Source organism: Aptenodytes patagonicus, chromosome 8, assembly GCF_965638725.1.
Source record: "Aptenodytes patagonicus chromosome 8, bAptPat1.pri.cur, whole genome shotgun sequence".
Classification (NCBI taxonomy): Eukaryota; Metazoa; Chordata; class Aves; order Sphenisciformes; family Spheniscidae; genus Aptenodytes; species Aptenodytes patagonicus.
The window spans coordinates 3,498,872-3,515,300 of NC_134956.1; the positions used below are offsets into that span (position 1 = coordinate 3,498,872).

Here is a 16,429-nt window from a genome sequence, read left to right on the forward strand (position 1 = left end):
AGTACATACTTACATATCAAAGGCACTAAACTCCAATGTCAAGCGAGCTGGCAAACCCAAAGGATCACCTGGACAAAAAGCAGCAACATGCTTCTTTTAAACTGAAATACATAGATTAATGTCCCTCTTTCCATTAATGTAAGTTATAAATTACCCACAGACACACCAGAATTCACAGCTCACCCAGCCGTGTTTTCTAATGCTTCAGCAAAATACCTAAAATATGTTACACAAATACTTAGAAGAATGACAGGAGAAACCCAAACTACTAAGCAAGATGTTCACTTTCTACCTACCATTGTAATAGTATCCTTTGATAACTTTGGGGGTCTCATCCAATCGGTACTCATTGAGTTTCTTCTGGGTTAGTTCGTGCCAGAATCCTGCATCCAAGGCACTACTGAAGGGAGCAAACTGCAGCTTTGAGATTTCAGGATCTACAGGATGGTGCACCTCACTACTGGCAGTTGCCATGATTTTAGTTAATGATCGCTGTTAAACAGAATTCTGTAAGAGCAGATATGCCTGGTAAGTATATACTCAATTGACCATATTACTCATGACTACTCCAAGCTTCTTTTTAATACATTTTGTTGGGTTAAAGTGTAGACATCCTCTGAATGTCTAAGTAACTCAAATTTTCAACATTATTGAGCAGGTCCTTTCAGTCCAAGCAAAGTCCTTCCAATTTCTTGTATGTAAAATTATGAAAGGCAAGTATATGTTCTGTTTGGCCAAGTTGCCTAGAAGGATTCAATTTCCTGACAGACATTCCATGATTTCTCCTATTACTTAGGATATTACATCTGAACTGTGTACTTCTGAGTTATATCTTGTATTGTGCTGCCACAGGTAAAAATAACAAAATGCTAAACACTGTATCTGCATTCCTTCTGTTATCTAGATATCTATCTAAAAGCCTATTAGTACTATTTAAGTTCTGATGGCATTTAAAATCCAAACTAACATTTCATTTAGCTAGGTCTTCACTCTCAGGCTGTGGTGACAGTTGAACACTCACAAAGCATTTACAAATTAACAAGTAAAGCTAGCAAAGGGAAACTAAAACCAAGAAAAGTCTTGCAGCCAGTGAAGGGCAAAGCTGGAAACAGAACCTAGAACTTCCTTAACAGTTGCACTAGCCATTAGAAAGCCAATGTGATTTACAAGTCTAGATTACTTCCTTACAGTTCTTCTCTCCTAAAGGTCTTTGCGTATGGGGAGCATTCTTTATTCTTTTTTTTTTAACATCCAAATCACTACTCCACATTGGCTGAATGGTATTCCTATAAGCACATAGTCTTCAATTCACAGCACTTACAAATTTCAGAATTTTAGACGCTACCCCAGAATAAGGAGAAAAACATCTAAACTAGGCTATCAAAAGTCTCTACTTCAACTAGGCATAACAGTCCCCTTGCTCATGTTAGCAGCAGCATTCACTTCAGTGTGAGGTGATTCAGCTCAATCTGCTTATTTTCTTGAAAACTCATAAAATAAAAATGTTGCCATCAAGAATGTCTTTTACTTACTGTTAGTATTCCTCCTCATGCCTATACCTACACATATTAAGATGCAAGTTTCAGAGACATAGTCTGTGACACAAGTATTCAAATATACATCTAGGGGAGGGAAGGTCCTCCTATTACGCATTTCATTCTGTCTTTGACTATCTAGCTAGGATAAGCATAAATTTTGCAAAACAAGGATTTGTTACATACTAAAAATAAGATTTTAAAATATTAGTTTTAAGACTCCTTACAAAGATATGAGCATATGCTATTTATCACAACACATCCATCTACCAAGCTAGTAATTGCTGTTTTCTAAGTCCAGAAGGGAGATCAACAGCTATCGATTTAGGTTTGTTCACAACACTTATCAAATCAACCATTTGAACTCAAACAACCTTCAATTCCTTCAATTAACTGATCTTTAAAGACTAAATGTTTTAGTTTGCACAACATAATCCCACGTGATAGCCTTTTGTTACTGATCCTTCACAACACCTGTTACCTTTACACATGGATCAATGGTAGGATTTTACATATAGAAAAGTCAAAATAAGGTTCCCAGCATAGCTATGTTATCTGACACCAATCTAAATAGCTGCACTACAGTTTTGCTGTATTGTAGCTTGGATTGAATTGAACAGTTCCAAGTTTATTGTCCTGTGAAGTCATTTGTGCAACAGAAACAGAGCTTACATGATTTTCTTTCATGCTTTTTGGAACAGGGGGAAGGGAACGAGAGGTGGTTTTAGTTTCTTAATAAGTGCCAAATAGCCAGCTCTTCTCTGAAAGAATTTCTCAAATGTGTCAAAGTTAATTTGAGAAAGACAGTTATGCGTTTCCTTACACGATACTTCCTTAAACAGTCTTCAGTGTAATCCAGCTGTTGCTTCTACATTCAGTTTATACAATTTATCTCCTTCTACTGTAAATGCTTTCCTTACTTGCTGGTGAGTTGTGGAATGTGGTTTTCTGGGTACAGGTTTGAGATTTTCCATTTTTCATGGTGAAAGCTATATGTTTCAGTTCTATCATGATGTCTTGCTTTAACTGGCATATTGCAAATATGCCATTTTGTTCCCTCTGTACCCCCCTCCATTTTGTTGTGGGTTTTTTTTCCTTTTCTTAAATTTTTAACAGCAGCTGGAATTTGTGGTAATATGAATTTTGATAGCTTTCTTGAAAAACCTCTGAAATCTCTTTTCATTAGCATGAAAAAAGTCACTTTCTTGAAACTTTGCAAATACTGTAACTATAAAGAACACAACTAACTGCATGGAATTTTCTGACCAGTTTTATAAACCTCTTTTTCTCTGTGTAAGTTGTACAAGTAGTCACATAAATTAGCAAACATTTAAATTTTACTACTACATAGGTCTTAAGCCTTACGAAATTTTTTGTTTGTAACTCAATGTCACAGAAAGCTCATCATAAAACAGGCAAAAAATTGTTTGTCATATAGGTATTAGCAATAACAGAGTCAGATTACATGGTACTTCATGCCAAGACTTCCATAATAAAACTTTTATTCAGCGGTTCAATAGTTGCCTAGTCACTATTAATACATTAAATCCCACCCTCCACTTTTTTCAGAAGTTTGGGAAGGTATTACTTAACACTTCTTTTTTTTAATTAATAACAAAAAGTAACATAAAGTTGTTACTTTCCTTGCCAGACAAGCTCTATTAAAACTAGAAGTTTACTCATTTTGAGTTTTCTTTAAGTTAAACATTTCACCAGTATAAAAGCTATGTGTTAGGCAATAAAAATTTCTCCTATACCCTGGAGAATTAACCATTAAAAAAGCTGATTTTCTTTTTCAACCTTTGGAACAGGTAAAGTTTCATTTTGCCTTTTTTTTGTTTGTTACAATAATTATTAATTAAAATTATTAATTTACCCAATACTAAAGTATATTGTCAAACATTTTAAGTGATCAAGCAGCCAGCTGACAGTACCTAGCAGTACCTGAGTAACAAACACTGAAAATACCAGCCTGAAAGCATCCACTGGGAATGAATTTTAATACCCTACTTATTTTCGTTATTACTGTACCTAATGAGTTGTTATTATTATAAAACTGTAGGAATAAAAACAGGGGGGCTCACTACAACATGCACATGCAAACACAGAAACATATACAATCACTGCTAATGTAGTGACACTTTTGAAAATATTCTTTAATGTACTTTGATGTAAATATTCACTTACATGCTTTCTTAAAACAAGATCAGTAGGCCAACGTAAATTTGTGCAAGAAATTTTGGAATACTGAAATAAAAGATGAAATGTATACATTTTGTAGAACTTGCATACAGAAATTCACATACAGCCTCTAACAGTAGTAACAGTCACTAGGAGAATATAATAAAAAAAAAAAAATTCTAATGGAGGAATATATTAAGTGAAAAACACGCCAACACTTTTAATAATATGTCTTCCCCCGACAGACATAATTAATCTGTTGTAAAAGTATGATTAGCAGTTTAACAGCATTTAAAACTACCATGAAGTTACAGGTTTTAAACCAAATTCACATAACCCCCTAAAATCTACAGCTTTACAAAACTTTTTATTCTGTGGTCCAGAGTTGAGTATTTTGAAGACCTCCTTTATATCTAGGTGACAAAGGAAATTACTATTTCCTACCACTACATAAGGGGCACTTTCAGAAAAGCTGGTTCTTGGCTGAAGGACGTTAAGCTCATCTGATGTCCGTTATCAAGCCCATTTTCTTCCTAAGTCTTCCCTATTTCTCATAACATTATTGACACAAAAAGGCAGCCTTTGGCACCTGGGGCCAACCTGCTCCGCAAACTCCCACCTCCGCGCGCGGCAGGCGCTGCTCAGGGCGCACAGCCCTGCTGCGGGGCCCGCCGCCGCCTCTCGCTCCTCACGCCGGTCACGGGACCGGCCGCACCGCGTGAGGCGGCCCCCGCCCGCCTGTCGGGACTGGAGCCCCAGCTCCCGTCCGCCCGCCCCGAGGCTCTCCCGCCCAGGAGCCCGCGGCGGGCCGGCCTCAGCGACCCGAGGCCCCGGGACACACCGACCTCGAGAGGCGCGGGGGCGAGACGGGAACCCGAAGGCAGGAGGAGCTTGAGGGCGGGCGGGCGAGCGAGCGAGCCGCCCTCAGCGCCCCCCGCGCGCGACCGGCACGCGCGCGGACCGCTCACCAGCTACACCGCTCCTTACTTCCTGCATTGCCTGGCGGCACGGCGAAGTGACGTCATCCTGCCTCGGCCACGTGACGGGGGGGGGGCCGGCGCGAGGCGGCGGTCGTTACGCACGCGCGGCGGGTCGGTCGTGTCCGCCTGAGACGGGGCTGATCTGTCCCGTCCCGTCCCGTCCCGTCCCGTCCCGTCCCGTCCCGTCCTGTCAGCCGGGTCCGCCCGTCAGTCGGGCGAGCCCCGCGCCGGAGCCGGGGCAGGGCGGGGCGGGATGTGGCGCCTTGCGCGGGCGCCCGCGGTAGCGGAGAGTTCGACTCCTGAGGCGGAGCGGGCCGCACGGCCCCGCTGCCGCGCGCCGGCCTTACCTCGGCGCCCCGCCTGCCCCCGCCGCGATCTCCCTGTGGCGGCGGGGCGCGTTGCGTGGCGGTGCTCGCTCCCTGGCACCAGCTCCAGCCCAACCCGCCCCCGTCTCCACGGGCTGTAGCTGCGTGTAGCACGTGTGCGAATAGACGAGCAAGTATGAGGTACACTCATTTCGCCGCCCGTGGCACCAGTGAAAAATGAAGCGATGTGAACTAAAACCTGCCTTTTCCTCCACTGTGGTTATGACTGCTGCATGAGTCCGCACAAGGATGCTGGATATGGTCCTGATGTTCTAGCAAAAAAGTATTCGGGGATTCAGCGTGAGTGAGCGATGCACCCCCCAGCTGTGAGAAAGAGCCGTGTTGGGGCCGAGCTGTGAAAACGCAGCCAGCGGGTCGGGTGTGGCTGTTTCCCTCTATGCAGCAGTCCTGTGACCGTCCAGTTTTGTGTCCCCCTCCAACTTCCCCAGTACAAGAGAGAGATCAAAAACTGACGGGAGGCCAGCAGAGGGTCACTAAAATGGTCTGGGGGCTGGAGCATATGACGTGAGAGGCTGGAAGAGCTGGGTTTGCTTTGTGTGGAGAAAGCAAGGCTAAAGGGGATTTAATGGAAGTCTTGCATAACCTAAAGTGGAGAAGATGGAGGCAAATTCTTCTGAGATGCACAGCAAAAAGCGGGAAGTAAAAGGGCATTTTTGCACTTGTTTGTCAAAACAAGGAAAATTCCAAATGAATATATAGAGAAAAATTTGCCTAACGTGGCTGGTTAAGCACTGGAATAGGTTCCCAGAGAGACTTTGTAATCTCCATCCTTGGGGACTTGACTGCACAAGCCTCTGAGCAATGTGATTGAACTTTGATGTTAGCTCTGCTTTGAGCCGGAGGTTGGACTAGATGGCATCCAGAAGTCCCTTCCAACCTAATTTTTTTGATGAGTCTGTACTGATTTTTGCAGATCTAGAATACAAAACAAAGTATGCTTTCTACAAAACAAGCATTGCCTCTTTAGATAGTTTATGTCATTTACCTATCAGGGAGAACGAATTTGCCAGAGCTGCCTTCGATTTTGGAGCGCACAATACTGCAGTAACACCCATATTGCAGAAACTGCCAGCAAAATTGGGACTAAGCCTCAGAGGAAAAGCTGCCGGTCAGATAAGCATGGGTAAGGTCACATAAAGACAATTGTTCAGGCAGCATTAGGGGAAAACTTTCATTGCTGCTAATTATGCAAATTTAGACCTGATGTTTGGATAGAGGACCTTGCTGTGGAGCGTGGACCGAATAGACCTTCCAGGAATTTCATAAATAAAACAGATTGGAATAAAGTTGGGAAGTCTGCTACAGATACTATACCTTGAATCTAACTGCATTACGTCAATAAAATTCTACGATTCCTCATTGTGCATGCCACTCACTTTATTAGTATTGGTAATACCTTTACTCTGTTGGACACTTTATAAAGCAAAATCTTGCAGCGAGGGAAAATCATCCTGGAATTGAAGATGAGAATAAAATAGAAGCAGCATCAAACTAATCCATTCTTGGGGAATATGGACTCAACATGTTTTGGAGAAGATAACTTCTCAGAACTATTTAGTTCAGGTTAGATTCTGTTATAAGTTTTAATAAAAATAATATTTATTTAGTGCTTTCCATTTAAGGATTTAAATGAATTTTATACAATATTCTCAGTGAACAAGATCACAAAATATAGGCAGAACCTGGCAGAACTATTCTATCAATTTATTTACCAAAAATACTGTCAAAAGTCATTTAGTCCTATGCTGTACACCTCTTACTGCTGCAAGGGTGGGGCACCGCAAAATTAAAAGTCTGTTGTAGCAATGAACACTAGAATCAGTAGTGGAAGAAAGTAGGAGTATGCTGAAAAAGGTATCACCTTGCAGTTGCCACGTTGATAGACTTCTGTGAGCATCGCCACTAATTTCTCTGGCACAGGAGGGTGCCTCCCCTATGAGCACTTTGATATGATGCAGAGAAACAGTTGTTACCCCTCAAAGAACTGAGCTGAGGGATTATTCGTATCTAGTAAGGAGGAAATTAGATTGCCAAGACCTGAGTTCAGGTCCCAGGTCGGACTGTGTTTTTTTTGAAGACTAAGTTATGCCTGATCAAAACAAAAGGCATTTGATTTTACTCAAGGCATTCAATTTAATTACACAGTAGGCATTCATTTTAATTACACAGTGCCAATGTATAGCAATGGGTGCTGTGTATTTCTTTTAAGGCATATTTTAGTTGAAACATATCAGAGTTTAAACACAAGGTATCTTGGTAGATTAAACAAAATGATAAGGGATACAAATATTGTTAAAAATGGAAACATTGTTAGACTTACCAGATGTCAATATGGTTTTAACCATTACCATGCACAAATGTACATCTCTTTCAGTGGGAACTCTTATATTTTTAACTGGTGGAGATCTCGGACAACAATTTTATAGTAGCCTGGTATGTGGGCTCATGTGTCTGTGCATGTATAGAGTGTACACCTCACATTTGATTTTTTATAATTCTGTTTTAGATTGTGAGATGACCGTGTACAAATGATTTATTCCGGTGTCAGGTATGTAGCATTTTTAAAGATAATTCGGAATTCGGTATCAGGAGCGTAAACTATTTTCATGAACTGTTTCTCACACGGTGATAATATTAATTGTTCTTTTTGCCATCTAATTCTTCAATAGAAAATTTGATGAAAATTAATAATTTTGTCATTGTACTTAAAAAAAGTGAATATGTATGCATAGTATTTAAACTTAACTTGGCATTTCTAAATGAACTAATTCTCATTCTGGTGGGGGGAATGCATGCACTGAAACTTTCAAATGTATTCTTACACCTCATCTTCAGGAACTTAAGCCATCCCAGCTAAGTTAGGAGGATAGTCCTCTAGCATCCCTGATAGCGGTGGAAAGATACATCAATCTGCAGAATTTGGGACCTGCTCTAGAACTATTCAGAAGTGTCTACGGTGCTTCTATATTAATAGCTTAGGATTGAAATACATTTTTAAAGTGAATCTTTCAGTCATTTTCATTTATTGTGCTATCACAAAATGCATCACAAAGTGGTCTCACAGAGAATGTAATGGAGTAATTTTAGATGATGGAATGAAGCCAAAATGTGCACCTACACTAATGTTTCCTTTACGGAGTGCCACATTTCCTGAAAATAATACGGGAAAAGAAACGTGTACTAGATGGCAGGATGCACTTGCTAATTGCACTCCGCCTTTAATGAATTTCCATGATACACAGTACGTGATGCAGAAGCCCAGAATTATTCTCATTACCCACTAGATGTCACCATCGACACAGAAAAAATTGTGAGAATATATTTTTCTGCCTCTTAAAAGTGAGGTTGGTTGTTCTCACCACACCTTAATCAAAGAACTCCAGTCCAAGAAATTCCAAGAAATTTGTTAGGTTCTCTTAAAGCTGTGCACCCTCTGACCTTGATTATTAACTGGAAAATACTGAAAATATTTTACAGGAAACCACACCTGGAATATTCTCTTGAGGCTTGTCCCCACGTGGTAGTAGGCTTCTCCATTCCTTACCCTAATTTGCTTTCCTCTGCTTCTCTTACATCCAGAGCCATTTGAATTGCCTATCCAGTAAAATAAACTGATAAATCCTGTTAGGTACCTTGCTAATTGGAAGTTTAAAATAGGCAGCATCCCGTTTTCCTATTTTATTATTATCTATTACAGCTATCACATCAGAGAAGCCCACTATGACAACTTCCCCTGTCTTTATTATTAATGCAGTTACACTAAGATTATGGATAAAAATGAAGTGAGATAAAAAATATTCAGGCAGCTTTATTTGCCTTGGTTTAGCTGTTCTGTGTTTGAATGTTCTTTAATTGTACCAGAGGTATTCTTTATTATAATCATCATAATTTTTAAAGCAATTTTCAGATATTTTGTTTAGGTTGCTGTTTCATGTATTAATACATTTTAAAGTCAGAAAAGGTAATTGTCACGATCAAGAGGATAGACTTCTTGATGGCTCTAAGTAGCCCTTGGGTGAGCACGTTTCAGCAGTGTACACTAATAACTGTAGCTGACTTAGTGCACTGCTTTTTTATTTTCTCAGGGATTACCTAAATTACCATCCATTTTTCCTAGGATTGCTGTTGCATATCACAACAGAAAAAAGATCATAATGGCTGTGAATCTGAGCAATTGTTTGTGAAAGGCCATTGGATTAGAACATATGTTTCAAAAGATGCTGCTTTGTAGTCCAAAGAAGGCGTATTTTACTACTTGAGCAGATACTGCTCCTGCAGTGAAAAAGTTGTCTGAATTCTGGAATGAATTTTGCTGCTTCTATATTCTGTCTCTGTATTTTGCCTTTTTTTCTCCTAGATTTGAGTTCCCTAATTGCAGTTTTTCCTGCATGCTACTTGAGACCAAAGTCAACTAATCTCTGAACCTGGTGTGATACATTGAAATAGACTGAATTTAAGTTTATTCCTTTAATACATTTTTCCAATTTATTAAAATACAGAGATATTAGGGCTTCATTTAATACTGAATACTTTAAATACAACTATTGACATTCCAGTGTTTAATTCAGAGAAATCAAACTGACAGAGGATAATAATACTTTGCATTTGGTTAGTGTATTATATCCAAAATTTATGAGCATCACGCAAACATTATCTTAAGTGTTGCATCGTTACTGTAAGTCTTATACTCACTTTACGCAATAGGCACATGTGGCACAGAGGGACTTTAAGTAGCTCAAGATCATTAATTAAGAACATAGAATTCAGAATTTCTCGTCCAACCATTAAACTGCCATTTTTCGCTTCTGATGTAATAAAGATATTACACAGAATATCCCTTTAACTCATCCCACCAAACTCTTGACAGTACTCAGTTGGAGGAGTTCCGGTTCCATCAGAACTTTGTTGTTACGCTAACTGAGCAATTTCAGAAGCAAGAAAACATTCAGGGAGTGGTAAATTCATCAGCACAACAAAATGAATGGGAGGACGTTCTAATCATCCTTCCCAAAATGTGTGGAAAAGACTTGCATAAACTCACCATTACATGCAAATGTGACTTTAGATGTTGAAGTTATCCGGTTCTGGGATTTCTTCTTAAAACTAGCATACTCCACAGTGTTTGCTCAAAATGTTTCTCTCACTTAGTTCCATCGCAGAAGAATAGCAATGAATGCTTTACTGGTGTGCCACAAACAAGGCGGTATGCAGTCTTGAGATATTCGGCTAATACAGGGCCTGAAATCTCCTCTGCCTCAATTCTCCCCGCTCCCCGATCTGTATACTCTTTTGGTGTAATTGTTCTGTGAAGTTGTAAGCTTTCTGGTGAGTTAGCTCATCCAACATATGCCACTATGTACTTTTTTGCTGAGGAACTATGTTTTCTTCCTTTGGGAACAAATCTATACCTGACTGCACTTGGGAAGAGGGGATTGATTCCTGTTGTATAACAGGGCATGTCTGTTTTTGAGACTTAGTACTTAGAAACAGTTAAATCAGTGGCTGAGCAAGCGAATGCTCAAAGTTGGTAGAGTGAACCTTAGCTGCAAACTTCTCTGTCAAGGCTGCCTCCCAACTTTTCCAGATGAAGCTTTTTGTACAGATGCTTGTCATTCAAGTTGTGGACGAGGCCCTGAGCAACATGATGTAATGTCAAAGCCAGCGCAGCTTTGAGTTGTAGGTTGTCCTTAGATGTCTTCCTGAGATCCCTTCCAACCTGAAGTACTCTATTAATTGTGTGTTTTTCCTGAAATATTTTACAGCATTTACAGCATGATTTATAAAATGCAATTAAATATAAAGGATAGAAAAGGTAAACATATTTCATGTATTTTATTTTCTGTTTTGCAAGCTTGAGTTGTTGCTCATGAGTTTGCCTCATTATAGTAGGAAGAGTTTGCCTACTACAAGATAAGGATATATGGATAAGTATTGCCACTGCATGCTTAGGTTATTTGCCAACTTGTAGGAAGAAGAAAATATGAGTAGTCTATAATCAACTATATTCTGTAAGTCTAGAAACAACAGCATACCCTTCTTGAATAGATAGTGATAGTATGTTGAGTATGGGAAGTCTTAGCAAAATTTCTAGGTCATAAAAATACTTTTTTTTTTTTCAGTGAAGTTAACATGAACAGGTATAAATGAAGTAAGCATGATATCAAAGAGAGATGGTAGGTTACAATATGACTTGACATTTCAAAAAAGTTTATGATTTGGGAGGAGCTATAAATAAATAGGGTAGATTTTTTTAAACAGTTGAAGCTTCTTTCTTTGACTATGCAAAGTACCTCCTCTCCCTTCACAAGCAACGTGTTCCCGTGTTTAATGGAGTAAGTTGAAAGAGAAAAATATATTTCGCCAATCACAGAAACCTTATTCTCTTTCTTCCTTTTCTATAGCTGAATAATTTATAATCACTGAAGATCTCTATTTGTATCTCCAGTTTTTGTTCTACATGATGAAAGAGGTAATCTCAAATTGTAAAATGTGTACAACAGTGTAACAGTTCTGAGATTGCCCCTGAGTCTTTCAGATTCCTGATCTGAATTAGTTCTTATTCAAATGTGTTAAAGCTGTTAAATGCACGTTTCCCACTTTTACTAACACTTATTTATAAATTACCGTTTTCCAAAGTCTTCTACTTTATCCATGGTGTTTGTCTTTGAAACTGGAACATTTTGTTTGGTTGAACTCTAGAGCTGCTTTTTAGCTCAAAAAAAATCTGACCAATATCAGTGAATGTGAAGGATCTTTTTGAATGTCTTCTTGAAATTCTGGTTACAAAGAGGATACAGGAATGGATTTAAGGTGGAGTTCATATAGCCAAGCCATATAGTGAACATGTGTAATTTCGAAAATTGTTCATGGCCATGGAAAGCTATTACCATAAATAATACAAAATAGGGAATCCAGCACAGCATAAAGGCTGCCATTATGACCCCTAACTGCTTAGCTGCTTTCCTCTCCCTGTTCCCATGCAGTCCTTGAATGTGCCTTTTGGAATGGGTATGCCTTTGCCAGGTTTTCCTCAGGTGAGTCGGTCCTCTGAAATCCCTGTCCTCAGTCTTTTCCTGAGGACTGCAGGCACTTCCAGGGTTAGGACTGGAGTGCTCTCTAGAGGGCACATCCTCTGTGAAAGTATGGCTGTCTGATGCATCACTTAAGTCACTGTCTTGTGAGCAAGGCTCCTCTTCGTTTTCGTTGTCTTTTGTTACACACACACACTTCTTTCCTGCTTTATCCAGGCCTGGCTCAGACTGGGCAGTGGTGAGAGGAAAACAGCTCCATTTAAGGACTTTCCTATTACTCTTGCTAACAAATGCCTTTGAAGACTTGTCAGGATTACTGAAATGAAGCTCTGCCTCCATATTTTTGGGCTGGGGGGAGCTTTGCTTGTCTTTGGGAGGGGTGTTCTCATCTAAGATTTGCTTTTGGAGGCAAATATTTTGCTCATCCTTTGTCTTACTATGATGTATGGGGTTTTTTTCTGAGAAAGACCGATGTGATCTATCGATGAGCTCTCGGTGCTGACAGTGTTTTCGAACAGCTCTGAATATTTTGTAGTAGAACCATAACATCATGATAGAAGGTAGGTAGAAATTGACAACGGCTGTCAACACTTTAAACCAGGTGACTTCAGAGAATTCAGTTTCACACTTGTTTTCCTTTACTTTCCTTTCCCCATTATTAGCAAAAACATGCCATCCTAGGATTGGAATGACCCACATGAAAGAGAGCAACCAAACCCCCAAAATCATTAGCGATGCTCTCATTTTTGTTCTATATTTGAGATATTTCAGTGGTTGCTGAACTGAACGATAACGGTCAATGCACAATATGAAGAGATTGAAAATGGATGCAGTACTGGCCACATAATCCATTGACAGCCAGAACAAGCAGGCTGGTAAGCCTAGAGTCCACACAGGACTTAGGAGATAAACAATATTCAGGGGCATAACAGCTGCACCAACTATCAGATCTGCAATAGAGAGGCTGACAATGTATAAATTGCCAACTGTTTGCAGCTTCTTTTCAGTTTTCACAGCATATAGTACTAATATATTAATGACAATAGTGATCAGTGAAATGCTTCCCAGGAACAGACCTAGAAGAGCTGCGTGAGGGTTAGTCGAGTTCTCTGTTGTGTTATTTGACATCTTTTGCACAAGAACACAGAATGAAAATCAGAGATGATGTCCAGGCCTTGGAAATTCAGTCTTGGTTTACACTCCTGGATGAAAACGTGTTGGATTGCTTTGTGATTTTTATTTCCAGAACTATAGAAAAGAAAAGAAATATGCTCAATCACTGTAGTACTAAAATAAAATAATAAAACTAATCTGTGCTTCAGCTTAGCGCTGTCCCTTTTAGGACCTTCCTAAATAATTAATTTTTACAACATTTTACACACAGGTAATTTAAGATGTGTTCTATGAAAAATACTGAAGCAAGCTCCATGAACCAATCCAAAATGGTTTGCAGAGGTGTTTCATGGGGCTTCATATAATTCTGACCCCAGAACCTGCAGAAGAGATTTCAGTTCTCACTGTTTGAATTTCTTACAGCTCATTAAACAGCTGATCATGAATCATAACATAAACTACATATTGGCAAACCAATTTAAAGTGTGTTAACAAAAAGCAAATTAACATGTTTTGTACTAAATAGTTTTAACCAAACCAGTGATTATTCACAAACTACATCTAATAGTTTGAGAACACAGCAGTTGGATTTAATTATCTACCAATAATCATAGGATCATAGAATTGTTTAGGTGGAAAAGACCTTTAAGATCAAGTCCAACCGTTAACCTAGCACTGCCAAGTCCACCACTAAACCATGTCCCTAAGCACCACGTCTACACACCTTTTAAATACCTCCAGGGATGGGGACTCAACCACTTCCCCGAGCAGCCTGTTCCAATGCTTCACAACCCTTTCGGTGAAAAAATTTTTCCTAATATCCAATCTAAACCTCCCCTGGCGCAACTTGAGGCTGTTTCCTCTTGTCCTATTGCTTGTTACTTGGGAGAAGAGATCAACACCCACCTCGCTACAACCTCCTTTCAGGTAGCTGTAGAGAGTGATAAAGTCTCCCCTGAGCCTCCTTTTCTCCAGGCTAAACAAACCCAGTTCCCTCAGCCGCTCCTCATAAGACTTGTGCTCTAGACCCTTCACCAGCTTCGTTGCCCTTCTCTGGACACGCTCCAGCACCTCAATGTCTGTCTTGTAGTGAAGGGCCCAAAACTGAACACAGTATTCGAGGTGCGGCCTCACCAGTGCCGAGTACAGGGGCACGATCACTTCCCTACTCCTGCTGGCCACACTATTTCTGATACAAGCCAGGATGCTTGTATGGCTTGCTTGGCCACCTGGGCACACTGCCGGCTCATATTCAGCCGGCTCTTGACCAACACCCCCGGGTCCTTTTCTGCTGGGCAGCTTTCCAGCCACTCTTCCCCAAGCCTGTAGCGTTGCATGGGGTTGTTGTGACCCAAGTGCAGGAGCCAGCACTGAGCCTCATTGAACCTTATACAGTTGGCCTTGGCCCATCGATCCAGCCTGTCCAGGTCCCTCTGCAGAACCTTCCTACCCTCAAGCAGAGCAACACTCCTGCCCAACTTGGTGTCGTCTGCAAACTGACTGAGGGTGCACTCGATCCCCTTGTCCAGATCATTGATAAAGATATTAAACAGAACTGGCCCCAATACCGAGCCCTGGCAAACACCACTTGTGACCGGCCACCAGCTGGATTTAACTCCATTCACCACGACTCTTTGGGCCCGGACAGCCAGCCAGCCAGTTTTTTATCCAGCAAAGAGTACGCCCATCCCAGCCATGAGCAGCCAGTTTCTCCGGGAGAATGCTGTGGGAGACAGTGTCAAAGGCTTTACTAAAGTCTAGGCAGACAACCTCCACAGCTTTTCCCTCATCCACTAAGCAGGTCACCTTGTCGTAGAAGGAGATCGGGTTAGTCAAGCAGGACCTGCCTTTCATAAACCCATGCTGACTGGGCCTGATCACCTGGTTGTCCTGCAAGCGCCACGTGATAGCACTCAAGGTGATCTGCTCCATAACCTTCCCTGGCACCGAGGTCAGACTGACAGGCCTGTAGTTCCCCGGATCTTCCTTCTGGCCCTTCTTGTAGATGGGCATCACATTTGCCAACCTCCAGTCACCTGGGACCTCCCTGGTTAGCCAGGACTGCTGAGAGATGATTGAAAGTGGCTTGGTGAGCACTTCTGCCAGCTCCCTCAGTAGCCTTGGGTGGATCCCAGCCGGCCCCACAGGCTTGTGTGTGTCTAAGTGGTGTAGCAGGTCACTTACTTAACATTTTCCCTTGGATTATGGGAGCTTCATTCTGCTCCCCTTCCCTGACTTCCAGCTCAGAGGGCTGGGTACCCGGAGGACAACTGGTCTTACTATTAAAGACTGAGGCAAAGAAGGCATTAAGTACCTCAGCCTTTTCCTCATCCTTTGTCACTGTGTTTCCCCCCACATCCAATAAAGGATGGAGATTCTCCTTAGCCCTCCTTTTATTGCTAATGTATTTTTAGAAACATTTTTTATTGTCTTTTATGGCAGTAGCCAGATTAAGTTCTAGTTGGGCTTTGGCCCTTCTAATTTTCTCCCTGCGTAACCTTACAACATCCTTGTAGTCCTCCTGAATTGCCTGCCCCTTCTTCCAAAGGTCGTAAACTCTCCTTTTTTTCCTGAGTTCCAGCCAAAGCTCTCTGTTCAGCCAGACCGGTCTTCCTCCTCGCCGGCTTGTCTTTCGACACATGGGGATGGCCTGCTCCTGCGCCTTTAAGATTTCCTTCTTGAAGAATGTCCAGCCTTCCTGGACTCCTTTGCCCTTCAGGACTGCCTCCCAAGGGACTCTGCCAACCAAGCTCCTAAGCAGGCCAAAGTCTGCCCTCCGGAAGTCCAAGGTGGCAGTTCTGCTGACCCCTTTCTTTACTTCTCCAAGAATCGCAAGCTCTACGATTTTGTGATCGCTATGCCCAAGACAGCCTCCAACCATCACATCACCCACAAGTTCTTCTCTGTTCGCAAACAGGTCCAGTGGGGCACCTTCCCTAGTTGGCTCACTCACCAGCTGTGTCAGGAAGTTATCTTCCACACACCTCACGAACCTCCTAGACTGTTTCCTCTCTGCTGTATTGTATTTCCAGCAGACATCTGGTAAGTTGAAGGCCCTGAGAGAACAAGGGCTAGCTATTGTGAGACTTCTCCCAGCTGCTTATAGAATATTTTGTCTGCCTCTTCATCCTGGTTGGGTGGTGTATAGCAGACTCCCACCATGATACCTGCCTTGTTGGCCTTCCCCCTGATTCTTACCCATA

At 41.3% G+C, this 16,429-nt stretch overlaps 2 protein-coding genes across 9 annotated transcripts in view; both read right to left on the reverse strand.

Moving 5' to 3' along the window:
- The window catches only part of ATG7 (autophagy related 7), a 111,352-nt gene extending 106,624 nt beyond the window's left edge, over positions 1 to 4,728 (reverse strand). For 2 of the 8 annotated variants that reach the window (XM_076345994.1, XM_076346002.1), the window contains exons 1-4: positions 4,685 to 4,728; positions 3,723 to 3,782; positions 297 to 507; positions 14 to 68 (exon numbers count right to left, since the gene is read on the reverse strand). In XM_076345994.1, coding sequence (XP_076202109.1) covers positions 14 to 68; positions 297 to 474 — 233 coding nt within the window. In that variant the 5' untranslated portion in view covers positions 475 to 507; positions 3,723 to 3,782; positions 4,685 to 4,728. Of the gene's footprint in view, positions 1 to 13; positions 69 to 296; positions 508 to 3,722; positions 3,836 to 4,561 lie in introns of those variants that run through there. The other 6 variants (XM_076345995.1, XM_076346000.1, XM_076345998.1 and 3 more) reach the window with 6 other exon arrangements.
- A 6,960-nt stretch (positions 4,729 to 11,688) lies between these two features.
- On the reverse strand, positions 11,689 to 13,292 carry HRH1 (histamine receptor H1). The gene has a single exon (XM_076345843.1). The coding sequence runs from the start codon at positions 13,239 to 13,241 to the stop codon at positions 11,817 to 11,819; it is 1,425 nt and encodes a 474-aa protein (XP_076201958.1). The 5' UTR covers positions 13,242 to 13,292; the 3' UTR covers positions 11,689 to 11,816.
- Between the last annotated feature and the right edge of the window lie 3,137 nt (positions 13,293 to 16,429).